This window comes from Atractosteus spatula, chromosome 3, assembly GCF_055471065.1.
Source record: "Atractosteus spatula isolate fAtrSpa1 chromosome 3, fAtrSpa1.hap1, whole genome shotgun sequence".
NCBI lineage: Eukaryota > Metazoa > Chordata > Actinopteri > Semionotiformes > Lepisosteidae > Atractosteus > Atractosteus spatula.
In genome coordinates this window covers 61,938,502-61,965,980 of record NC_142708.1, presented here as the reverse complement: position 1 = coordinate 61,965,980, position 27,479 = coordinate 61,938,502, and the positions used below count along the sequence as shown (strand labels likewise).

Below are 27,479 nucleotides of genomic sequence, written 5' to 3'. Positions count from 1 at the left end.
TAGGTATAACACTTGCTCTGTATTGAAACACACTATATAAGAATAAATTTGAATTTGTTGCAGATTAAATTTCCTAGTGCTCTGGCGGTGAATTTTTTTCACCTCGCAATATAATAACCTTTATTTTATCCAACTCCATCCATGGAGCATGATCTTTTGTTAATAATCATAAATTAGGGGCGTTAGCACGACAGCCTATTGCTTACGACTTTGATGTTTCTCAGATTTAATTGAACTGCAGTCTCAAGTCTATTGATGTAGAAGAAAAGAAAGCAATTGCTGTCCAGGCCTTTGCTAAGAAAACTAATGGTTTACTTGGCTACTTTGTTGAACAAGAATTTGTAAGGAACAATCATAATTTTGGAAAAGGAGTCAGTTCCTTGGACTGTGTACTGTGAAAATGGTGCTCCAAATATCAAACGTCTGGTACAGAACACAGTACCTTTCTGCTGTTTTCATTATTGCTTATCCAGCTGACTGATCCTGTTACTCCATTAAGCTCCATGTGCAGAATTGAGAGAATTCCAGGATTCATCTCTCATTTAGCTTTGTGCACAATAAAAAAATAATTGGGTTCAAAATGTTGTTTTCTAACCTGATATGAAGCTAATGTAAACTTATACTTCATACCTAATTCTGAATTTATTGAAATGTATTGAAAAGTGTTGAGAATTAGCAGTTTCATGCAAAACTGCTTTGCATGATTGCTATTTTAATCAACATACCACCTGTTATGTCGAAGATGACCATCAACAGAGGTTTAGAAATTCTCCCTACAGTTTTACTGTTCATGGCTTTGTGCCTTTTGTCTGACTATTTTAATTTTTTTTGCATGAATGACAAGTGAATGCCATCAGGAAAATTAGGACAGTTTATCTGTGTTCTTGGATAAGAATGTTCTGAGTTTCTGTTACAGTGGTTTGACTTTACAGATCATCACTTCAGAAGGAACAGGGTGTTGGCAGCATGTTACTACCTTGTAGTCTGTTCTTGTCAGAGGTCTCAGATTTCACAGATTTTTAAATTAACTTCGCATCCAATCCAGGGTCACAGAGGAGCTGGAGCCTATCCCGTCAAACAGGAGGCACAAGGCAGGATGGAACACCAGTCCCTCACAGGACACACACAGACACACACAGAATCCCACCAGCGCCAATTTTTCCAAAAGCCTGTTAACTTATTGTGTCTTCGGACAGTGGGAGTGAACTGGAGCACCCAGAGGAAACCCACTTGAACATGGGGAGAATATACAAAGTCCATGTAAATAGCATCGCAGGTCTTGAATTGAACTCGGGCCTGCGGCGCTGCAAGGCAACATAGTACTTCCCTTCTGATGGTATTTTAGTAGGTATTAAATATGGGAAACAACTGGTGAAAATGTGGCTTTAAGATCATAATAATTCGACCAGGGTGATGACTTGACCGAATCTAGTGATTCCCCTTCACCAAAAGTGCTGTTTTTAAACTAGGGCTTGAAAACATATAGCCTTTTTTTCCTGTAGGTCAGCCCTAGAAGTGTAGTTCATTGCAACAGAGTTGTGTGTCAGAGCAGCATTAAGGCTACATGTGGATTAGATTTATTGTCGATGGTGAGGAGACCTCTTGAGGAAGTCATCTGGTTCTTTTTTGTGTGTGTGCACCTAACTGCAAAAATGGAAAAAGTGCGCTACATTGTAAAGTGGTTCTGTGTTAAATAAACATGCAGTGCTTTGGATTTAACTGGATTTGCCCTCTTTGGCACAGTTTCAACCCTGCTATAAAGCATTACTGTGTTACAGTGAACGTTCAGGATGTCTCACACAAAAGCTCATCTCCTGTGTATATCAAACTTGTAACTTGACTAGATGCAAGAATTTTTAAATTACTCTTTTGTTTTTCCATTTTGTTTAATATTGGATTTGTTGAGTATTTATAGGAGGGAGTACTTGACATAAGATCATTTTCTTTGAAAGTTTACAGCAGAGAATTTGTGAGCTATGGAAAAAACAAAAAAAACTGTTTTCAAAAAAGACTACACTGAATTAGAACAAATTATTTAGTGAAGTAGCTCTATTTTGTACAAGCTGAAAATTGATTTGACCTCCCCATTGAGAAGTTCGTTAGCTAAAATATGTGTGTGTGTTAGTTTGCTAACAAAACAGTTAACAGCCTTAGCAGAAATGTGAATTACACAGCACACATATGGTATGATAGGTTATTTACTCTGTATCCACTACTGTTAAACAGGTGGTTGCTATCAATGATGTCAATATTGGAGTTCAGCATGGCTGTTGCTGATTAGAAGGCAGAAGTGTTGTGTTTTACAATTGTAAATTGAAAATATGTCTGAAGATTCCTCCTTGCACACCGCAGTCACATTGGATGTGCTTCCGCAGTACACAACAGGCCATAGGCTTGTCAGCAAGAATGAAGGCAGGGTTGTACATGAAAAAACACAATGAGAATCTGAACTTGTACTGTTTGTCCAATGTAAACATACTGTACAAAGAGATCAAGACACAAGGTGTCACTCAAAGCATGATCTGCACCCTCATCCCCTGTCTCTCACGTGTCAAGGTCTCATGACATGAATACAAGAGAAAAAATCAGCGCTGGGAATATCATCACAGTGCTTGGAGTTATATCATTTGGAGCCCCTTGAAAAATGCATTGCCATAGTGTTCAGAAGCAAAAGCAAGTTTTTTATCAAAATAAAAATTAATGATAGAAAAGTATTTTTTTACATTCTTTACATTTAGTCATATAGAATGCTTGTTGAATCAATAGATTCTAATTTTAATACAATATATTTTCTTGCCGTGAAAATCTTTGGCTTGCATTGTAGTGCTTTGACAAATTCTGTAACTTTGAAGCCTGTCACTGAACCCATTTTAAAATATGATGAATAAGTGTTGTGGAGAGGTCAGGTCTTTTACCTACAAACTGCATATTTGCAAGATTTATTGCCTCATTACTTTAGAAACAGATTTTTTTTAATGACACATTAGAATATGTTTATTTACTAATGAATGGAATTCATTTTAGTTTGGATAGTACAGAAAAAATGCTCCTGTGCAATGTTTTGCAAGTCTCTGTAGTCTTAAAATAGCTAACACTTAAGCCTTGTGACCTCAATCAGAAACCATAAGACTGAAATATTAGCTGTTTTCATATTTAAGATTTTTAGAGCAATGTGCTAGGGTATCGTTCTTATGTGCAGTTATCTCCTAAGCACCTGTTAAAGGTTTGATTAAGTCGCCAGATGTTTCCGTTTACGTGTTTTGTAATAGAATTACAATGGCTTGGTTAGAAACTGTGGTGTACAAAATTATATGGTTTATATCAACTATGGTTTTAATTGAATATTTAAACGAAGGATCATTTATTTGGTATGAATGTCCCAGTATAATTGCTATTATTTTTATGCTTATGTCTAACAAATGTTTTCTGTAAATCAGCCTTTACTGATTGGAAGCCCTTCCCACAAATCACAGCGTGTCACAGCTAAACAGTTTTATTGTCCGCGTTTGTACTCACTATCGACCGGCACATACCCACAGGTCAGGGCCTTGAAATTAATTGGCTGTGTGCAAAGCCACCCAGGCACCACATTTCTGAAATAGTTTGTGCAAAAACAATGTTATTTGTGTAGCTTTTTTTGAATGCCTGTTCCTGCTCTGTGCGTGATTGACCTTAGTGATTTCTGGTAGTGTTGGTGAAGTCTTTTTCATGTGTCAGCGTTGGGTCAGTACAAGTCCTGCAGACCTCCAAACCTCTAGCTGAAGTCCTGCAAAGATAAGTCTTCAGTACGTGTGAACCCGTCCACATCATAACTACTTGAACGCAGATCTGGTGCTGTGATTGAATTTGGCTGCCCTTTCTTGGGCTCTGGGATCATTCCTTTTTTAAGGGTACATTTCTTGACGACACTAAATTGAGCTATTGTTTGAAAAGAGGGAGTTTTAACTTTGATAACATCTGCTTCTTTGGATTTATTTTTTAGTTTTCTTTTTTTGGTCTTTGTGTTTTGGGATAATTTTCCATTAGCAAGGTTTTAAATAAAAGCCCCAAAATCACCAGAAAATGATTTTTTTTTAGGAAATTGAGGAAAAAAATTAATGTTTCTAGAAACAAGGAAAGTGACTTGAGGGGGAAAGCATAAGATCATTTGATCATTTTCTTTTAATAATAGTTAAATTATAGTTTTAGTTATTCAGTGTATGTGGGTTCACATTTTGTATTTTAAAATTGGTTAGTGATTCCTTTTGTTTACACTTCTGATGAAAAAAACAATTATTTCAATGTACACATGACCTGATGACTGCATGAAACCAAAAGCAGTGTTAAAGTTCTTAAAGGGTAGTGGTTTGCTCTTGACAGTGAAAGAATCAGTTTAAATTGCCTGTTTGAATTTTGAATTCAGTTGATTGGATACGAGCAGTGAAGTGTGGATTTACCTGCCTGTAAAACCAGCGGTGGGTGAATTACATCCTTGTATAAGCATAGTCTATGGAAATGCATGCTTTAATTAAGAATTTTAAGATCAAGATTTTCCCCCTACCGTTGAATTTCACAGTACGAATGATCGGTACTGTTACTTGACAGTTTGTGAGGAAACATGCCAGAGATGTTTTCTTTGTCTGTTTCCTGATGCACTGATGCTAGGTTCTGGGGCATTTCTGTGCTGTAGTCCTCAACACAGATGTACAATTAGAATAAAAAATAAAATTAAGTTTGACAAGGATTAATGTTTCTCCCTGTGTGCAGGAGCAAGTTTTTTTTTCAGTTTACCAAAACAATCTTAAATGACTTGAAGTCTGAAATAACAACAATCTCCCAAAAAAATGAAACGTGTTCTTTTTTGTAAATCTGAAAACTGAACCATTTGTTTCTGTTTAAACAGGATATTTAGTTTCGTGCTTGAGACCAGCCAATCACAAAGGCAAGTCAGCCAGTTCTATAAGCAGCTGCTGTCACACTCGGTTTGCTGCATAATTTTGGGAAAGTAAAAATTTTCCTCCTAATGTTGCAGAAGGAATCTTCACAGCTGCCTTTCTAGCTGTCTTTCCAGATCCCAGACTGTGTGGTTACCTGAGTCTCACACCCAGAGCAAACTGGGTTGGATAGGCATTCAGTGAACTGAAAAGATACCAAATTAGTAATAATAAGCAAAATGAAAGGTGCCGATAATTTTTTCTTTGACAGTAATTTTTTAATTTAAAAAAACGTTTAATTGTGGCATTTTAAATATATATATTTTAATCTGTGTTGTTTTATGGGTGCCTCTATTGAAGATCTTTGAATTTAAACATTTAAACATTTAAATGATTTATGTATTTAGTTTATCTGTAGTAACAGAGCGCTCGGACAGAACAGAAAACAGCAGAGAGAATGTCTAGAGAACTGGGTGTGGGTGACTGTGAGCTTAAATCAGCTATAGATATACACTTATCCCTCAATTTACAAACACCTGGTTTCAGAATTTTGGTATATCAAAGTTGTGTCCTTTGTAGCCAAACGGAAAACACCATCCTCATAGCGTGACCTCCCAGTACAGCCTCCCACAGCAGTTTCTAAGTGCATCTGCGATAGTTTTATCTGGTCTGTTTATCTTGTTCACTGTCATACTAAGGTTGAAGGGTAATTATCCCGAGCAGTAGTGTTCTTACTTTGACGAATCAGTGCTCTGTTAGGGTAATGATGAGAAATATTGTGTTGTATTCTAAAAGGTGGTAAGTAAAGATATGGGAATTGTGATTTTTGTTACACATTTTCATTTTCTGCACAGGTTTTCGAGGAATGGATTTCTTTTGTAAACTTGATGGTTGGGTGTATATGACCTTTTACAACTTTGTGGTTATTTGTATTAGGAAGGCAAATTAGTGTGGTAGAACATGTTTAATGAGTCTGTCTTTCCTTGAGAGAAGAGGTAGGCCATAGAAATAGTTCACACCTGTACACGTCAGTGTGTATTTTATGGGAAAGTGCTGGTATATCCCGGAGAAAAGAAACACCTTTTTCAAGTTTGTACCATCCCTCTACATCTCTACCCCTCATCAAGAAACTCTTCCTCACAACTCTTTGGAACCGTACAGTACTTCAGACGGGCTTGAGTGCGTTTCCCCTCCTGTTTCACTTTCACAAGTCAGACTGGTGCAGTACAGAGCTCTGCAGAGTGCTGTAGCTGTTACACTGGAGGGGTCATCAGAGCACCGGAAGTCATGGGCGGCCCTATATTGCGCAGTCGTCAATATGGCCCAGTTGCAGGCCGCTGCTCTCACGGTGAACCCAAAGAAACATGAAACAGGAGGAGGCCTGCTTCTAGGCAAGCCAGAGAACTCACAGCTCTCTCCTGGTGGATATTAAAAAGGCCTCAATCTGTTTCACAGATGTAGGGAAGAATATTGAAAAATGTTCGCCAAACCTCGAAAAAGTCATTCAAATCTATTGTCTTTCTTTGCATTTTCTATGTTTTATTTATAAAGTACCTTTGTAGTATGGATGTGCAGTTGATTAAGAGTTCGCCGTTGCAGTTTTTAATTTTGAAAGAGAAGTTAATGCACTGCAGTCTACAGAAGGAGCAACCCAGTAAGAAGCAATGCAAAAGTACAGGACCACTACTCCTCAGCATAAGCTCACATTGTTATTCAGCTGGCATCCATGTATTGGAAAGGTTTTCAAGTTGTGAACAAAACACTGTTTGAAGTCTTCTCCAAGAAGAATTTTTGGACTACCCTTTTAGTCTACTTTTTTGGATTGTAACACTCCCTTACAAAGGTGCTGGCAATCCAGCAAGTTATACCACTGAAGCAGAAAAGATATGTATGTTTCCTGATTATTTTATCTTGATATGTAGGGTTTTCCCAATGTTAGTCAAGCAGGGCAGCCTGAACGGTTTTAAATGATGGTTCTCTACCTTAACCCTAACCCTACAGCATCACTCATTTCCACTGAAAAAATAAATGTCTTCAGAGTCAACAGTGAAACACAGATCAGAGAACATGTGTAGAAACTTTGTTGGGAGTGTATTTAAAACTGAATACAGGAAGCTGTTTTCTTAATGGGTTTATGGGAATAAGGAACAAGCTACCCAACTGCTGTATGTTGTTAAAGCTACTATCCTGCTTTTTCTTAAGAGATAGCTGGATGCGATCTGTGGATCACTTCACTACTACAATCTTAATGGGCAAAATGGGCTCTCTTGTTTGTAACTTTCTTTGTAATCACCTTGTAAGATGTCTTTTTGATTTAAACAAAGACAACAAACATGAAATATCGAGCATCTGCCTGTGGCTTCAGGAGAAGAGTCTACAGACAAAAGCCTGTCAGATGGAGTTCAGTTTCCAGAGCCTGGGTCTTCATTGTCTACATTGTCTACCCAAACTCAGAGTCAGTTTTACTTGCTGTGTCTTGTAAGATAACTACATGTGAAGTGCATATTGTTGAAGGATTTTTTGTGAAAAATCATTGCTTCTTTAGACTCTGAATTGCGACAGCAGAAGTTTATATACAAATCCAGATATTATCAAGGGAAGAATATGTGGTGCCAAGGCACCAAACAAACACCGGCAATATACTGAAGAGCCTGAAGTGAGAATAATGCTCTTTGGCATGCTTGTATCTTCTTCCTTGAATTTCAGTTGAAACCCTTGAGATGGTGGCTAGATTTCTCCCAACTCTTGTAGCTAAATTATGTACTGCAAACGTTTTTTTATCTTCAGATTTATGACTGTTATTTTCAAAGTTCCATCTTTTTGATGTACAGAACACATACTGACTCCCAGAGGTTTTTTGTTTAATGTAGTTATTCTCTTGCTTGCATAACTTCTGCAAACTTCATTTGAATTTCTTCTCTTTGCTCAGGTCTATTTTCTTTCTCGGTTGTGTTGGCTTGTTTTGCTCTAAGCAAAGCTGCAGAACCTAATGCTACACCCACGTTTAACAGTAATACTGAAATAAAAGTATTTTCTCTTATCATATTAATGGTTAATAAACAGTTACTCACTTTATACCCCTTCCAACAGTGTGAAAGAGTCTAGAAAAGAAGTTGAAAAGTCAAAGTACTGTATTGCACTCAGATCTCTGGAAAATCCATCAGGAATAGTTTATTTGTATAACATTTTAGAGTATCCTCCTTACTGTGCAGTTTCATGTCAAAATAATTGCTATTTAACTGTTTTCTATAAGCCTCCTATAAATCTGCATGAAAGTGAATGGATGTTAAGGGATTTAAACTTTCAGCTTTGTAGGTGAAGCTTAATATGTGTCTATAAATCACCACCACCTCTTAAACATTGTGATAAAAATTGTAGGTCTGAGAATTCAGAGCGACTGTGACTGGAATCAGGCTAATCCTCTTGCTTCTGAGGTTTCATTCCCAACCTTATAAGTAATAAGAAAAAGTAATGAGAACATCTTTAGCTTGGTACTATTTAGACTAGTAAATGTTTTCATATCTCATTTGCAAAATTTAGGATCTCTTAATGTCTCCTACGGTTATGAATAGTCCAACTTTAGCTGTATTTCAAAATGAATAGAATGACACCCGGTTTGAAATGAGGGAAGTTTGTCCATGACTTCAGAGTCTATGGATAATGAGGGAGTGCAGACCAGACTCCAAACCACTGTCAGGCCCTATGATTCCAGTTAGGGCACTGAGATCCAGTTCCTCTGCAGTGCCACTGTTAGGTCCAGCTGTTCTCTGTGCTGCCCTCCAGTGGTGGAATGACTTACCTGCCACAGTCGGGACTGCAGATTCACTCACCATCTTCCCGAAGAATCTGAGAACTCATATATGCACGATATTGCCAACGCCGGAGGCCCGTGACTGACCCTCACTTAGGGACTCTGCCCTTATGTTACTTCTTCCTGTCTGTCAAGCAGCACTGAGAGTCCTTAGTACTGTGCAACATCTTGGCGCTTAATTGATACTGAGCTTGCTGTTTTCTGTGGTTTTATTTGCCATTTTGATGCTACTCTTACTGTAATTCATTTTGGATGAAAGTGTCAAATAAAATAAAAGCCAATGAATGCAGAGGCCCTTGTGCCGGTGTTAAAGTGATGGGGCTGATTCCGCGTCTTATTTTCAGGACTGTGAGGACGTGGGATATTAACAACGAGAAGAAGCACAAGAGCGTGTTCAAGCCCCGCTCCATGCAGGGCAAGAAGGTCACACCCACCTGCTGCACGTACAGTCGGGACGGCAAGATGATAGCGGCTGGATGCCAGGACGGCACCATCCAGATCTGGGACAGGAACCTCAGTGTGAGTAGTACTTCCGATTTGTCTAACTCACTTACTGTCTGTACAAGTGCCCGGTAGGGCTGAGCCACACAGAGCGGAGGATCTTTGCGAAGGATCTCAACAGTGGAACGGTGAAGGCAGGAGGATAAGGATTGTCTGAAGAGTTGGATAAATGAGCGTAATCCAAGGGGATTTTGTCATGCTTTCATTTTGTGATGAAGCAAAAAATCTCAATGTCCCAAAGGTTAGTATTTTGCATTAAGGTCTATGCAGTAGGTTTGCAAATCTAGTTCTTCTGTAAGACAGGAGTTAATACTTCTTGGTTTTGTTTTTGTTGGACTGCAGTGATTGAGGATGATTAGTTTTGAATTGCCTTGTGCTGTTTTTGTGCATGATTGGCTATAGTCCGACTCTGCGGAGTCGACCATTTATAATTATGTTTCCCTCACTGCTTAGAGGCTTTAACAGACTTTTCAGTAATTAACGGTCATTCAAAATGCAGTTTTGTGAGGGTCGTTTAGCATCTTAAAACTAGCAGAACATGTTTTTTTTAGATCTTTAAAAAGTTCTTAGTAGTGTTTTCCTTTTGGGATGGCTACAGCCACTCACATCAATTCTGGAAGCAGGATGGTGCTGTGTTTTAGATCTTCCTGCTGTGCAGGGTCATCAATCACTGGTAGACCAGGGCATGTTCTGTGTCACTTGTCAAAATCCTGTGGCCAGAGAGCCAGGGGTCAGCTTTGGTGAAGAATTGCTTGTTCCGTGGGTGTGAAAACAACGGTTAACAATACGTCTTGGCTGGGGTGATTGTCGCAGGAGCATTGATGCTGCCCAGGCCTGTAGACTGTGGGGAATGGCAAAGTCAGACTCTGAAAGGATTTTACGCTAGGCCTGGGAAAGTGTTCCAGCCTTGATGAAAATGAGCATTCTTTAAAGATGTAGCATACCTGTATTCGGATTTCTTTCCCATGAGTGGGTTAGAATGACTGACTGAGGTTACATAGAAAAATTAACAATCAGTTGTTAGACTTTGTGATGATTAAACAGTCCTTTGGGAAAAGAGACTGACGTGAGAGGAAAGGTATCTTTCATACACACACATTGACATGTTTTCTTTATTAGTTATGTTCAGCAATGCTGTTTGACTAAAATTTAATCTGACAAGTACACTCTTATAAGACATGTCAGTGCACACAATACACTGGTGCTACCTTTGTTTTCCAGTTTACATGGAAGACTACTTAACTCAAGAAAAGCAAAATGTTTCTAACAGCAAATTGTTTCCAAAAGTTTTTTTTGACCATCTGCTTGTGATTGTAATGCACCAGCAGCTCACTGGTGCTTCTTGTGCCTGAAATGTTTCAGATTTTTATTTTTTTGTTTCATCTTAGGGAGACACATGTTGGGATGGGAATGAGTATTTGCCCTTTCACACAAAGTGTTGCATCACACAAATGAAAAACTGCTGTTCCTCGTTTTTAAAGATCATAATATAGGGAGGCATAATTTGGACCTTCTGGACTTTATTTTTCATTCTTAAACAATTGCACTATTAAAACAATATAAATGTGCTGTTGTTTGAACTCCTGTATAATTATGGTTTGGCGCAAGTGCTTCATTCCTAGAAATGGATGTGGTGATGTTACTGGGAATATGTGATGTGTAAAAACTCAGAGTGCAAAAGGAAGTGAATGAGGAATTCCACATTTTGTAGATTTCTTTGGCAGTTTCGTTCTCGAATGGAAGGCTTTATTAATGTAAAATATGTTAATATCAAGTAATGATGAAAAGCTTAAGCACCAGAGGATGAATTTATAGAAAGTCATATGTAACTGTATTTCCTTTGGAGTATGTCCTTATGTTTTCTCTCCTCTGTCTAGTGCTGAATTTGCTAAGAATATTTGTACTTTTACTTACAGTAACCCATAATACCCATAACACATAATACTGGGGGGCGGTGCGGTGGATCTGCGCCTGTGGCTGGCAGGTTCCCAGTTCGTATCCCACGGCTGGCAGAGGAATCCTACTCCGTTGGGCCCCTGAGCAAGGCCCTTAACCCCAACTGCTCCAGGGGTGCTGTATAAATGGCTGATCCTGCGCTCTGATCCCAAGCTTCTCTCCCTGTCTGTGTCTCATGGAGAGCAAGCTGGGGTATGCGAAAAAGACAAATTCCTAATACAAGAAATTGTATATGGCCAATAAAGTGATCTTATATTATATATTTGAATAAACAGAAGCCAACCAGGCTGGCTTTTACTGCACTATGCAGAAATGCTGTTTAATAATAATTCCTTACAGTTATATAGCGCTTTTCTGGACACTCCACTCAAAACGCTTTACAGGTAACAGGGACTCCCCTCCACCGCCACCATTGTGTAGCCCCACCTCGATGATGAAACAGCAGCTAAAGTGCGCCATAACACTCATCACACATCATCAACCAGTTCATATGGACACTGGGATTAACACTCCTACTCCTTTCGAGAAATGTGCTAGAATTTTTAATGATCATGGAGAGTCATGACCTTGGTTTAAGTCTCATCTGAAAGATGGATCACTGTCCTGGCCAGGTTGACAACTGCAGTGTTTCACCGGGTTGCAGGGTACTGGCAAATAATAAGATAACAGCGAAGAAGATATTAAGGTGTCCTTCAGTTGGTGAGAACATTGTGGTGCAATTTAGGCTGTGAAATATTTAAGCTCGTAGCAGACCTGCTTAAGAAAGGGATGCAGTTAGAGCTGACCTGCCACTAGTGGCCACTGTAGCTTCTTCCTCCTATTCTTGTAAATAGCTACACAGTGGGTGTTAATGTGGTAGTTGATTACATTAGTGGGAAAGGCTGATCATTCCTGATCATTCACATGTAGCTATAATTAAGTTTGTGTTTGGTATTTGGGAAATTTGGCCAGGACGCCGGGGTAGCACCCCTACTTTTTTTGAGAAACGCCCTGGGATTTTTAATGACCGCAGAGAGTCGGGACCTCAGTTTTACGTCTCATCCAAAGGACGGCGAAAGCAGTCAAATCAAGTCAGTAGCAGTCAAATCTTTGATTGCTGCTCTTTTGTTTAAAAATATGGGTCGTCTCCCAGACCGATTGTTTTATTATTCCATAAGGAAGCATTAGTTTTCTGAAGCTTAGAAAATGACATCTGTGTGGTTTATATTGAGATGTTTCCTGTGTTTGGATCAGGCTAAAGTGTGTGCTGCATGGCAGTAACACTTAAACCGCTGTATTTATTTTACAGGAAACCTGTCTTGGAATTGAGTCTATAGCAGCCAGGCCTTCAAAATCCCCTCTTCCTCCCACAAAAAAATTGGAGTCCTGCAGTGCTGGTCACATTAAATCAACAGGTTTTCTGGGGCGTGAGGTCCGCTGTGTGTTTGAGATTGTACCATACCATACCTTTCAAGCTTCAGTCACAATGATGTGTAGATGTTAGAGCCTTTCTTATTACATCATGTTTCAAATTTTAAGGCCCCCATAAACCAAATGTTTTGTAATTAGCTTTTGCTTTTCATATTTTACTGTAAACATTAAGGGAGCAAAATAGAGGTTTTGGGATGGAAAAAGAACATTACAACCCGGTTTAGGATTTGGATGACACTGTCAGCAAGAAGAAGAGAATAAAGCTGGCTCCTTCTTCAGATGTCTTTTGAACTCTTTAGAGTTAAATGTTTTTTTTCCTTTTCTGGGTGGTGATACGGATACTGGAGCCCTTGTTCTTTTCCAAACTATCGATTAAATGTACATGTACAGTACACAGTGCCATCCATGTTCTGGTGAGGCAGAATTTGTCATGGTCACCACAGAATGATTTTATCATTGTCTGCCCTGATGTTCCCCTGGGAATAAGCAACTCAGCAAGAAAAGAGTGTTTACCACAGACGGACGATTTGTATAAAAAGTAAAGAACTGCTCAACACATCTGACAAAGTATCTCTTTTTACTGACAAATCTTCAGATTTAGATTGAGCTTTTGTGGAGTGCAATAGCTGTACATTTCACTGAATTATCAAAATCTGTTTTTTGGGATTTTTTTTTGGATCTGTTTGAGTTGCATTGTTCCCTCATTCACTTTGGCACTTTACTTGGAGAAATTTCTTAAATTAAAAAACTAAAGCGGAATACAAAAACCATGTGCGCCTCTAAATTTCCACACTTCTAAATTGTTTAATGTTTAAAGGTGGTCTTTGAAGCAGTATATTTGTTCTTGATGGCTAGGGAATAAAGCACAGGTGGTTTTAAACACCCATTCTCAGATCATGAGAGAGTATGGAATACAAATCAGAGACTCCATTCTTACAAGTTGCTAATTATTGTGGGGAGACAAAGTGTTGAGATCTTGCTGGAAATGTTAAATCATTGCCTCTTTGTTCATTGATGCTTTGCTCGTAGTCATAATGCAAATGATTGACACCCTTTCATGGCCTCACAATACGCTAGATTGTGAGCAGAAATACTGTTGTGTACTGCAAATATGGATAATGTTTCCTGATGACTGACTGGAAAACATTGATTTTTCCATGTAATTATCCAAACCATTAAACTGAGTTAGGAAGGAAATGCTTCCCTTTACACAGATGATTAAATCATCAGAATCTTATTACAATAAAAAATAAATACATCAAGTGGAGCCCTGACCTGCAGTTTTGTTGATGCTTCAGTGAATAAGCACAAAAGTACTTCTCTCTGAAGCTTCCAATGACAGGGAAAAGTCTATATGCGCAGAAGCTTCCTCTCATCTTCAGAGGTGCACATGATGGCAAAAGAGCCTAAATGTTTTTACTGCTAATGCAGTCTCCCCATAAACCTAACAGAGCTTAAGGTTGCCTAATGTTTTTAAATCTAAGGCAAAGAGAATCAGACACAGCAGGACAGTTCAGGGTTTCAGGCTGCCTTCTTAGTTCCAGCTGTCCTCTAGCCTGTGAGAAAGGGTCTTAAGGTGAACGCTCCCAGCTAAAAACATCAGAAGGGTTACAAGCAAGAGGAGACCATTTGGCCTGTCCAGCTCATTTGATAGTTTGGAGCTAAAGGGTTTTGGATCTCTAGATTCTCAGAATGTATAAAAATATCCTGGACTATCTCTAAGCCAGGATTGAACAAAAAGATAATGGTTTTCCCCCATCATGACTAAACAGTATTTCATACCTGTATATGGTATATGCAGAATGTATGAGGCATAGATTGTTAACGAAGACAATATAACTTCTTAAACATTCTTTTTATTTTTATTGTTTTCTGTTGTCAACAATTCCCAGTTTAAGTGATTTGAGAACTGATCTAAGGCTAAGATACCCTTATAGAAGCTTGAACTCAGCTGAATCATTTGTAGTACTGTTATATAATTTGAAGAATAGTAATTATTTATTAAAGCACTTCATCCAGATGTTTCTCAACATTTAAAATATAATACATAGAAACGGAGAGATTTTTTCTCACGTTTGATGCACTGCATTATTTCAGCTTTCTTGTTTGAATAACCTCGAATGTTGACTCACTCACCATGGTGCTTATTTTAATTCCATCCCTGGTGATCTAATTGAATTATTAATAAACCCATTAACATATTTAATTTTTTCATTTTAATAATTGCAGTTTTCAAGGTACCTTTAAAATCCAAATCATCAGCATAATGCCTGGTGAAGTTAGTAGTAATGGGGAGATCAGGAGGTTTGATAGCCAGCAGACAGGGAGATCCACTCCAGAACCAGAGCATCCTTTGCTCTGGAGAGTTAAAACAGATCTATAGGAAATGAGTGAACTGCAATAGCCCTGATGAGCTGTCCTTTCTTTACACTGTTCATATGATTTTAGAAAAGGAGCAGTCTATCCTAGTTTTATCCCCACCCCCTCACTGAAGTTGATCTGTGTCAGTCTGTGTTTTATTTAACGGCTCTGTGTCCTTCCCAAAGACCTACAGCTGCCACCCCACTGTAGTCCACGGATGACAGGTTAAACCAGTAATTTATTCCGGGCCTCTCACTCAGACTAAATATTTACCCTGCATTCCTTTCTGGGTTTAAAATAACAATGTCATTTGAGGACTCGTGTGAGAAACAAAAAGGGCATCAGTTTTGATGGGTCTGGCACCTTAGGGCAGTTTTGGCACAACCCTTAGTCTTCTGGAGTTACAGGCAGGTGTGTCAAGTGCCCCGTCACTGAACTGAAAGATGATGGAACCCAGAAGCGAGAGGCAGGGGAGAGAGTGAGTGATGAAACTGCTAACCTTTGATTTTGGAAGTCTAGGTTGATAAATCCAGAAAAGTGGCATTTGGTGATTCTCATGGCCTTACGTCTTTGCAAGTGAGCACTGCAGTGTTTCAGCCCAGTCCTGCCGAAAACTCCTTCATGGCTTGACAGGAGTAAGATGCAACAGCTACAGTTCTGCACTTGCTCTCCATACGTGAGCAGTGTTTAATCTCTTCTTCCTACCATGCTTGTTTTCCATTTGGCTTCATTTGGCTTCTTTTTCATATTCCTAAGTGTAGATTGAACACAGACTGAAAATCAAATACGGAGTATAAAAATTGCTTATCATTACTGCACAGTGGAGGACAAATGGCAACTGTTGAAGAATGGGTCTGCTTGAAAGTCTTGTGTAGTTTGCCTTGATGCATTAGTAGCTCACTGGTAAATGTAAAAAAATTACATACTGCCATAATAAATTGAGTTTTCAAACTAGAACATAGAGCTGGGCGATAATTCGATAACGATAATTATTGCAATATAATTTTCCTCTATATAATTTTAACAAAAGTTCGATAAATGTTCGATATATATGTTTATGAGAAAAAATCTGCCTTTAAACTTGAAAGAAATAATGATTTGACATTTATCGTGATAATTATCGATATCGACTGATATGAAAATTTTTATTGTGATAATGTTTTTGGCCATATCGCCCAGCCCTACTAGAACATAGTTCATAATTAATGCAGTAACGTGTGCAGTGATGTAAAATGTTGCTGCACAACTTCTGGCAACACAATCATCTAGATATGGGCAAATAAAGTAGATGGATGGATGTAAAAAATTAAATCACAATTAATGTCGTGATAAGTTGCAGTAACAATCAAAGTTCAATTAGATGGCGACTGTCTCGAATTTAGGTTACAAGAATCGTTTCTGTCTTTACAGACCTTTTCTTGGTATTGAACCCTCAAACCACCCTACTGATGTGTGCCTTCATTTCAGATTGCTAGGCAACACATCTGTCTCTTGTTCATTATTATAGTGGTAAAGCTGGTGCATCCGTGTCTTTTGGAAATTGAGTTTGGGAGCATTGCTTTGAAACGCAGAACAGTAGTCAGGGTTGGCGTCTGGTCTGCAAAACTTTGTTTTCAGTAACCTACTAAGGGTCTAATTGCAGGCGTCTTGATGGACAGATCTAATTTTAGCCCTGGTGCTAATAAATTAAAACTCATCAGTGCTGTGTATGTGCTCGCATTTTTTCCAGTCATTCTGTTTTTGTTTTTTTCCTCTGTGGTTCTTTGGCAGTTTTCCTTGTACAACAACAGAATATCAGGCCAAGAATTTGTCAAGACATCTGCTCTCGGGGGGGCATTTACAGGGATACCTGGACTCTGTAGTGCGTATTATGGTTTCTGGTTAATTTATTTCTCTTATTTATTTTTCCTGAGTCAGAGGAAACTCAGCATTTCATAAACATGATCTTTGTTTAATGTCACCATCATTATTCTGTTATACAGTAGATGTGTACTTTGTATACAGGGAGGAGCTTTCATGCCAACAAGTGAATGACTTTTTCCCAGTGTATACCTTTAGACATGCAACAAGAACTCCGAGCACTTGAGCTCCTTTAGACCTGTTGAACGATTAGCTTTCAAGAGCTTGATAGAGAACATAAAGGTCATAAAGAGAAGGTGGCCCTTCCACCCCGTTTTTCTTGTGTCATTGCTAGTAGCTGTTCGATCTCATGTTTTTGTCTAAATGTTTCTTGAAAGATCCCAGTGTCTTCGCTTCTGCAACCAAACTGATTGCTGTTAAACTGATTGGTGAAACATATTTGGTTGCAGTTAACACCTGTTCAGTTTTGGGAGGGACGTGTTGGGAAATTTGATGTTTTCCAACCTCAGCGTACCTGCACTCCAGTGATCATACATACTAGAGACTCCTGCGCAGTAGGAATGGCACTGGTATCAGTTATTCCAAATAGAGTCACTAGAATCTCTGTATCTTGGAATCTTCCACAAGAGTTGGAGAAGCCACTGAGAAGCCACACCATATGACACTTTTCCCCATGAAGTTATGTTAATTGGATTGGAAGGATAATCAGCTACAGCAGTGATGAGACTGTAGAGATCAGTCTTATCTACCCTGCGGGGCTGCAGCAACATGTGAATGTGAAGCCCAGATGCCGAGGGGCTGTGGTGTACCGTGTCTGGTTGCCCCAGGCACTCCCCTTTAGTTTTGGGTGGGATTTTTGTCACTCTGTTGTTGGAATTAAATATCCCTTTATCACAAAGCCAGTAATACAATCTGCAAACGCTGTCTGGGAATTTAAAGGTGCCAAATACCGCTGACTGTGACAGAGACCTTTGACCTTGACAGTTTTACAGATGTTTGACATTTCCACTAGGGGCAGAGGGTGCATTTATAATCTTAAGAATCGATAAGGATCTTAACATAACCACATCTGCTTTTGACAAAGCTATTTGGAGACTAATGTAAATATTTTTGTTTCTTGCAGAAGATCCCCCACTCGCGAGAGCTCTTCATAGTGAAACTTTTCCAACAGATGCTGTTCGACATTGCTGAGGAGCTAGTGGCTGCCGTCCAGCTTGAAACAGCTGCTTAGATCCGATATTACAAATCACTTTCGCTGTCAGGCTTTGATTTCTAGCACTGTTATTTCTCCAGTTTTGACTTTCTTTTACCTCTTTTTTTCATAGTCCTTCCAGATTAATGAACAGTTTGCAGTTTTTTCCTCTGGAGAAAATGAATCATTTTTTACTTCGGTGTAACCAAGGCTAACTATTCACATTTTGAGATTGACATGAAGCTCCCATTCGACGGGGTTTAAACATTTTGAACATTTGCTGTTGTGATAGAATGTTAAATAAAAAGGAGAGAGAGCTCAAGCCAAGTATTTTGTTACAGAATACCGTCCCTGTACAGTATGCGAGTATAAGGGTGGTGGCTGTGGCCAGGTTCTTCAGCCGCGCGTTCTGAAACTTGGGTGGCAAGTTGGTAGCAGGAGGCTGCTCCTTCATTTTTCTAATTATGTTTCAAGGGCACTTATCTAATAGTCTTGCCAAGTGGCATGAATGCTGTTAAAACCTTCAGTGACTCCTGCACACAGAGTCCCAGACTCCATACCCGAAAGCAGTATCACAACGTAAACCTGCCTCAGCCACGGACAGCTTGTTTGTAAACGCAGCAGGAGAAGAGAACCATGGGATGGAACCGAGCCAGAGCCAGGGGGATACGGCTGGGGTCAGTGGAAGGTGACTTTGAAAGAACGTGGCCCTTTTCGAGCTCTTCAGGAATATCCCTGTGTTTGCGCTCTGAGTGGAGTTCTTTGTAAACAGGGGCTGAATGCAAAATATATACATACATACAGCTATAAACATACTTCTGAATTTGATTTGTTGATTTTTTTTCTGTACAGTCGATTGTTAGTTTGGCAGACCTCCATAAATATGGTACCTGTAAGCTTATATGTGGTGGGTATGAATTTATACAGAGTATAAATACAATGCAGAGCTAATGCCAAATTTGCACTTAGATTTCTTTGTTCTTATATATCCTTTGTTTTTTTCCTCATATCTCAAAAAGCATGATGTTTTACTTCCTAATGACATGGCAGGTTGAATAGTTAATATGTTAAGTATGTTGGCAAGCATACATATTTCACTGCCAGCAAGCCCAACCCTTTATATCTTGGTACACAACTTGAGTCTTTAGGAGTTGTGACCGCAGATGTAGAAGGATCAGTTAATCAGTTCTGCCGCTTACTGGCTTGTGCAGTGTACACCATGTAGTCAAGTCACGTTGTCTCAAAACAAAACTAACTCCCACAGGAGTAAAAAGCTTTTGGGAGGAGTGACTGGTTGTGTGTGACCAGAGTTGCCCTTGTAAGATGAGGGCTGTCTTTCTTTGAGAGCAGGAGTGATCTGTGATGGGAGTAACCCTGGGGGTGGCCCTCAGAACACTGATCACATATGGCAGTTCAGCCCCAGGGGCAGTGTACCTCCATGAATATGCACAGTACAGGTGAATAAGGGCTAAGTGAGTTTGGGTCTGGCCTCACTAGACAACACATCTGAGGTCCCATTGAGGCGAATGTTTCCAATATTCTTACCTTCTTGCCTTTAGAAACATCTTTGGTTTTTCATGGGTCCAGTGAAACAATCCACCCGGACAAGTGGATCATTAAGGTATGAAGTCCCCTGCTAAATGTCAGTTTTACATAATCCTGCCGTATCACAGTAACATGGGGGATGATGTGTTGTTACACAACGCCACACACAGACATGTTGGTATACAGTAGCTTGGCCTTTGTGCATTCTGTAGTATCTGATCCCGATGATTGTTTTTAACCCAGATATTTGGTGCAAAGGGTATGAAAACTTGTAATGTTATTGTGAAAACTGGACAATACTGCTCTGGTTGGGATTTCATATGTGCTTGTGCTGTAATGTTATAGGCTTCTGCATATTTGTGCATAAGCAGAGAAAAAAAATTAGATTAGTTTTTTTAAGTTGACTCATTCTCCTAACTCAGGAAAAAGCTTTCTAAAAGTTAGTGACTTGTTTTATTCTCACAACACTTAGTTGAAGCTGAATATAGTTGCAAGATATGAGGGTGGGATATATCTGACTGGTTTAGAAATTCACGTTGTCTCACCTTCAGTTTTATTTGTAGTTTTTGATTTGCATCTGTCACTGTTTCTGTTTCCTTGTTCGTCATTGACCAATTTTCCAAAGTGCAGATTTCAGGGATGTTTTAATAGAACACCAATCAGAAAATCTGGCCTCAGTGCAGTAGAGAGTAGCGTGTGAGATGGTCAGACTGGAAAACCGATGGTGCCTGGCTGCATGTGAAGAGCCTGTTATCTCAGACACAAATGAGATACAGGTGCTTATAGTCCTTTTTTAAAGTAACTGAGTTCTTGTGCTTGTGAAATCTCGTCTGGAATCTTTTTAGAAGTGCCCCCTGGAAATGTGTATCAAATTGCTCTTTTCCACATTGACTCTCCCCTGTCATGGAAAGTCTGCCATCGTTCATTTTAAATATGGGAAAAAAAAATAAAGGCTTACAAATTCACTAATGTACCAAGAGATTATGACAACTTCTTTGATCAGGCTGAATGTGAGGCTACTTATAGTGAAATCTGTGTCACTTGTAAGGGGATACACGCAAAGCATTCTCAGACTTGATCGTACTGTCAGGTGTTAGCAAAACAAAGGCTCATCTGTCAAGCCTAAGTTTATTTTGTAATATTTAAGGAAATCTGCCGCTGGCTGACCTTTACAGATTAACAATGAGTTTTTTTTTTTGTTCAGCAGTACATTACCGTAACTGAGTTTCTGTTCATGGGGATTATTTGGAATGTCAAGTTCGGTTTATTTAAAGTCAGAGGTATTGAAACAACAAAGCGGTGTGTCCACTATGCTTAACTTAAAGCCCTAAGGATATGAGGACTACAGCTCCTAGGTTCAGTCATCTAATGTTACCTAGATGTGGCTATTTTTGAGCCCTCTGATCTTTTTTATCATCCCGATTATGTACACGGAAGTGCCCTTGAAGAACAGATCTTTGGAATTGAGTTTTTTGATGAAGCTACAGTACCGTCAATAATGCAGTAGCTCCTATTCATGACTGTGAATGAGCTCGTGACTGGTGCGTTTGTGTCATGTAAAAAGTGTAAAACTGAACAGAAAGGTAGAAAATACATGTGTGACTTACTCTCACAGTTTTGTCTGTTGTCCATGGGTGAGGTGTTTAAGGCTGCCAAAAATGGAAGGTTTGTTTGGGTGATATGTATTCCTTTATTGTTTTTTTTTCCCGTAGTTGCGGGGGAAAATTAGTTCCAGCTTTCACTTGTTTCTGTGCTTGTTCCTATGCTGTGCGACTCAGACGTGCTGTGTGTTTGAACTCTTGCAGTTTTACCCACCTGACACTATCTTGCTTGAAAACTCAGAGAACATGTGAATGTATGGGATGATGACCATTCTAAAGTGACTGAGATGTCATTTCTTAAGACCAAGACCAGTCGTTTTTCTTGGGAGCTGTCCAGAAACCTCAGTACAGATGGAAGAATATATTAATATTGCAGGGATTATGTCAAGAAATAAACAATGTTTTCCACTGTGGGCAAACTGCCCACTCCGTAGTAAATTAATTAGACGGGCAGTTTGCCTACACTTAGCACACAGTGGAAAATCAGGCCCTGTGAGTTTGGAATTTGAGGAGCCTTTGGCTTTGTTTTCAAAGTCTTATTGAACATTTCTGTTTTTGTGTCTACATGTGTTGTAGTCAGTTGTAGCTCTACTAATCTGACATACTCTAAATATGTGAATTAATAATTAAATGTATCTGTCTAGGTCTCACTTCATTCACCTATACATTCACAATGCCAATCTATGCCTTGTCAACCAAAATATTTTAAAATGTAAAAGTTGTTTATTCTGTAGAGTGAATCATCCTGTCCAAAGCAGTAGGAATGACCCAGCACATGGTATTTCCAATTTCCAATAAGGTCTGTAGAGTAATAGTATACCAGGTCTTGTCTTCTCTGAACTCAAATAGTGGAAAAGAGGCCATTGTGTGTGATTCACAAGGGTCAAGACTGTTAATGCACCTGCATGTAGTGCATCTCTGAAGGCAACAGCAGACCTGGCTAGTGTATCAATCCAGACAGCCTCAGTGCTTTACTAGAAATAATTTACAGATAAAAAATGTCAATAATTGATTGGGTGTAGTAACTGGTGATTTTCAACAGAGCTCATAATTCTTGCTTGAATAAATGCAATTAATGAATTATAATTAGATCCTTTGAAAGCTGGTGTGTTTTATGATACATTCCAAAATGTAAATATCTTTTTTGTTAAGCAGCGAGATTTGATTTTCACAACATCAGCTATATCAGAGTACTCAAATGTTTTTCTCAATGTACTCTTTACATTAATCCCCTTGGCAGAAGCAACAAAATTGGGCTGAACACTTGAGAATTGTAGACCTGGACAAAATCAAAACCTCAGCTCACCTGCGACTTACAAATCACAAAACTGCTGCACCAAGAAGGATTTCCTCACTAACGTGGGAAAAGAGCCCCCTTGCAAACAAAGATCTGACATGAAGTGCTGAGTTTACAGTTTGTGATGAACAGGTGGAGTGCAGTTAAATTCGGTATGAGCCTTAGTGTTAGAATACTGTAACATTACTCCCATACAGTCTTCTGAGACATTTAAAAGGGGCCCCGTGTGCATGTACAGCAGAATTGTTTAGCAATGTCAAAACACTTTTGTGAGTGTGGTATGAATGTTGCCCTTTTGCTTGGGTGTTGAGTGTTAGGCATCGTGGTGGTTGTGGTTGGACACGCTGTAGTCAATCTGTTAGTTCCTTTTGGTTCGGCATGGCTCTGGGTTTTCGGCTGCTTGTGCTGGGCGCTGTTGCATTTCTTGCAACGTGTAAACACATTCATGGAAAGAACGGTGTTCTGTTAGCAGGAGTGCTGAGGCGCTGGTTTCACCTCAGGCTTGGCTGTGCGCTGGCAGAGCTATGGGTGCCTGCCGTGCGCCCCCTTGCATGTGCTGACAGCAGCCCCTCCTGCGGTGGGGTCCCTGTGGGGTTTGGGTTCACCTGCAGGTCAAGTGTTACGGGCAGCAGCACAAGTTCTGTTAACTAGAAAAGTTAACAAGCTGTGGTGACGCCGAGCTTGGCGTGAATGTTTACGCGACGCGTTTTACGAGACCCCTGCCAGCGGTTCTGAGCGAGTAAATGGAGCCCAGGCACGAGGAGCCTCATTACTCCCCTCTGTTTTCCTGTCACTGGCGTAGCCGGAGAGCCTTCGCGTTGTGAAAATGTTAGGGAACTGAAGGAGTAACGGAAGGTGATTTTGTCATCTCAGTCTGTTTCTTGAGGGGATCCAGGCCGTCAATCTCAGCAACAGCAACTTGATAGTTTTTTTTTTCCAGAAACCCACAGCTATTTGTGTAGAGCTGTGCCCCCTTTTTTAAGTCATAAATGGAAGTCTTTAATTTCCCTTGTGTCACTGTTTCATTGTTGGGCTTTAGTAGTCTCTTCAGCTAACTGTCAATATCTTTAAGAATGCTGAGGACAGAATTTCAGTGAAATCCGCTCATAGCCTCCTCTGTTCGAGACATTAGAGAGGGACTGTTTGTAATCTTGCAGTGCTTTTTAAATCCACTTTTTGTTTTTCTTTGAACTTCTTCTAGTGCAGCACTATCTTGTTTGTACTGTGATACCAAATCAGCATAATATTCTCAGTGAAGTCTTAGATATGCATTGTGCAATTCTCCACTTGCTATCCTCAAAATTAGTCATTTTCACTGTATATTCTGTATACTGTTATAATGTATGAAGGTTTTTCTTTGCTGGTTCAGATTAGGATCATTGACAAATGAATCTTTAATATACCTCCAATTTTGGTAATATGCATGCATGAGAGATATTGCCATTGTCAAAAATAATTTTCTCTGCTGTCAGCTTAGTCTAGGTTTTGAATTCATTTTTTTTAGTTCTGCCAAGCACTTTTATACAAGATCTTATTTTCCCATAGTTTTGAGAAGGAATTTTATAAAAATGTCTTCATATGATAAACTGTACACTGGAGAGTTGCACAGTTTCTTGTAATCATACCAAATTGGGTATCATTTAGAGCTGTAATCAAATATCTCCTGCTGTAAAATGTTGAGTAGACCAGTAGGTGGCACTCTCCCCTCTGGGCCAGGCAGCCAAACCGTTTCCTGAGCGAAGTGGTTTAGGATGTGATGCAAGCCGAGACTGCAGGCACACAGGTCACTCCAGATCTGCTCAATCAGAGGCCCGGCACAGGCATTAAAAATGGACTGTCTGAGTTAGTGTGCCAATATTATTATACAGGACTTATGGGGAACATTATTGCTTTATCCATTGCACAAAGGGACTGTAAACCTGAAACACTTACCAGTGTTGCTCAGTGCTGAAGAGATGTGTATTCAGAGGTGCGGTAACACAATTAACTTGCTATCGGCACACTTCTGCACACTGCATTGATAGTCCTAATTTCTGCAGAATCGGTGACAACCAGTTAATTTAAAAATAAAAATGCAATACAGACAGAATTGCTTATGTGCTAGAATTTTTTTTTCTTTTCATAGCACTTCCAAACCATGACATTGCTGAATTGTATCTTTCTTTCTACACCATAAAGGCGGTTTCTCAAATTGTGGTAATCTGTAGTTTCACTTCGCTTGTAAGAGATAAGGACATGGGGATAAGCTTGCACGCTTGTGTTTTGATTTGTTTCCATGCAAATCCAGCAGGAGATGGAGCAGCCACGGTAGGCAGCAATAAAAGCAGTAGCACAGTCCAGAGTGAGTTGAGTCTCTTGAGTTGAGCTCTAAAGCAGTGTACCTGCTCAGAGAGAGGCAGACACCCCCCCACCCCATGTGTGTGTGGGGGGGTTTGGGGGTTATCCGCCAGTGCCGTAGGTAGGCTTGAGCCTTATCTCTCTGTGCCAGGTTGCAGCAGTTGCACACCAAGGCCCGAATTTCACTAGGCAGGTTAATTAATCCATCTTCTCCTCCTCCTGCAGGCTAATAGCAATTTCAGCTTGTCCTTTGTCCCTCTTCCTGGGCTGAGCCAGACACTGCTGCTCACGTTGGAGTGAGGCTCACCTCTCCTTATCAAACCTGAGACGTTCACTCCCCATTGGTGATGGCAGTTTTTTTTTAACGAGACGGAGAAAACTGATGAGCCGCAGTTGGGAGTCCTATTAAAGCTGTAAAAGCATAGGCAGAGCATTGTATTTACAGTATATTCAGACAGCAGAAGACAAGAGTTTTATTTTTTATTTCAGTTTTAACTACATTAATGCTTATTATTAATATTAATAATTCTTATTATTATCATTACAATTACAACCCCAACTTGGCAAACATGCTAGAAAGCCAGGCTGTTTGAGGCTCAGCAGCAACATAAATAATAATGGCGATAACGGTCATTGTAATAAGATGATGTGAGTGTTCCCACACTCAACTGGGAAGCGATTTTCACAGATAGCTGTAACAATGCAAAGAAGACTTTAGTTGCCGCAGGTCACCACAAAGGTGCTCACTTGCTTTCTCAGGGAGATGCATATTGAGCCAGTCGCAGAAATGGTGCTTAAACTGGGTTTCTCTGATAACAATCGCTGTTCCCTAACCACTGGACCAGACTATTCAGGATAGGAGTAATCTACAGCAGCTTGAACTGAAATAATCGTTGTGGTAACCTTTGGCAGTCCAGTCCTCCATGTTCTAGTGTGAGAATACAAGTCCTCTGTACAGAAGAGGAGCCTGGGAAATGGCCGTAACACACGGCATGAAATCCAATATACTTTCACAAACAGCTCCAGTGCTCTACTTATTGAGAGCCACAAACAAATAGACCCTGAGAAGAGGATTAAAGCCATCACAGTCCAAATAAACTTTCTTAAAAGGCAGCTGATCCATCTGTGCTATATTTGGGATTTTGGAATAGTACTGGCTTGTGTAAAAATACCACTCATTGTGTAGAGAAGTGTTTCCTTTTCTGTGCTATAAACATATTCACATTTAATTTTCACTTGCTACTCCTCCTTCTTACAGTAGTGAGTGTAAGATAGAGACCTGGACTCAACCAACCAATATTCCTAGGTTTCTTTATACTTGGCTCAATTCTCCTCCTGATGTCTTTCGTTCTAGGCAGAAGAGATTTAGTTTCTGTCTGTATATGACAATCCACTGAGACCAGGAATCATAGTTTTCAGTCTTCATTAAGTGTATTAAAAGACTAATATCCTCTTTATGATTTGGTGACCAAAACTGCATACAATATTATAAATGTCTTAATAATGTATTGTCTCGCTTGAACATAAATTACCTTGATTATATTTCTACATGCCCAAGTATTCTGGTTGCTCTTTATTGCTTCCCCACATTGTCTTCATGAGGACATGAAGAAGACATGAAGAATGTACATAATTGCCTAGATGCCTTTAATCTGTAATCTTCTGCAGCTCTGTATCACCCATGTGCGGTGCATAGTGTGTTCCTACCACCATTGTTATTACCATTTGAAAATTGTGTGACCATGAATTTCTGTCACTTTGTAATTTTTTGTAAAAATCATCTGCAATGTACCTTAGTTTCTAATCTCAACTATTGATATAGACCAGGAGGAGGAACAAGCCTAAAACCAATCCCTATAATATACCACTGCCTACATCTGCTAGTCAGGGGTCATGCCCCTTAAGATGCTTCAGAAGTGAGGTTACGTAAATGTTTCTGTGCAATCAGTACTTCAATTTTCAAACTTCTCAATAAGAACCATCCTCGTGCAGCAACACTTTTCTGAATAAGTGTAATTGGGGTTAGAAAAGCTTAAACACAGCTGCTCTGGAGTCTCTGACCTGTGGGCACCTATCCAGAATTCTCATTACCTCGGGTCAGCTATTTTTGGTCACTGTCCTGATAGTATTGTCAATACCGAACAGCACTTCATGAGGATGGCTTCTAATCGGTGGCTTCTCGGTGCAGCAGTTCATAAACAAGTCAGCCTAATTTCTGCAGTGCTCCCAATGAGCTGACAGCGCATTGTTTTTTATAAGGGTCACTGTGTCTACCCTCAGTTCTTTGACCCCCCAGAGGTCAGCAGCGGAGTGGCAGTAGTGAAACTGCAGAAGAACAGGATACTAGGCCTGACAGCTCATGGCTGTCAATACCTCCTTCACCCCCATTGGACTCTGTGCATTATCTCTCTGCCCCACTGCAGGAGACAGCATGGTTTGCAGAGTAAAGCTCTAGAGAGTGTCAGGGACTGCACACAGCAATATTCAATGTTTGATCCTTAATTAGACCGTAACATTTCCTTCTGCCTCGAGTGTGGAAACAATTCCTAAATCTTGTTTGTCAGTAATGTTTTACCATTATATTGGAAGGTTAATATGCTCTTTTCTTTGTAGTTTGTAGTATGTATGTTTATACTATGAATTGTTTCCATGTTAATTAATCCCCCCCCAAATAAAAATAAGATTATGCTTTTGG

General features: G+C 39.6%; 1 protein-coding gene across 2 annotated transcripts in view; it reads left to right on the top strand.

The window, feature by feature from the left end:
* Positions 1–27,479, top strand: part of wdr70 (WD repeat domain 70) — a 111,572-nt gene that overhangs the window by 48,132 nt on the left and 35,961 nt on the right. For both annotated transcript variants that reach the window (XM_088910665.1, XM_088910666.1), the window contains exon 10: positions 9,069–9,243. In XM_088910665.1, the coding sequence (XP_088766791.1) occupies positions 9,069–9,243 (175 nt within the window). The remainder of the gene's footprint in view (positions 1–9,068; positions 9,244–27,479) is intronic.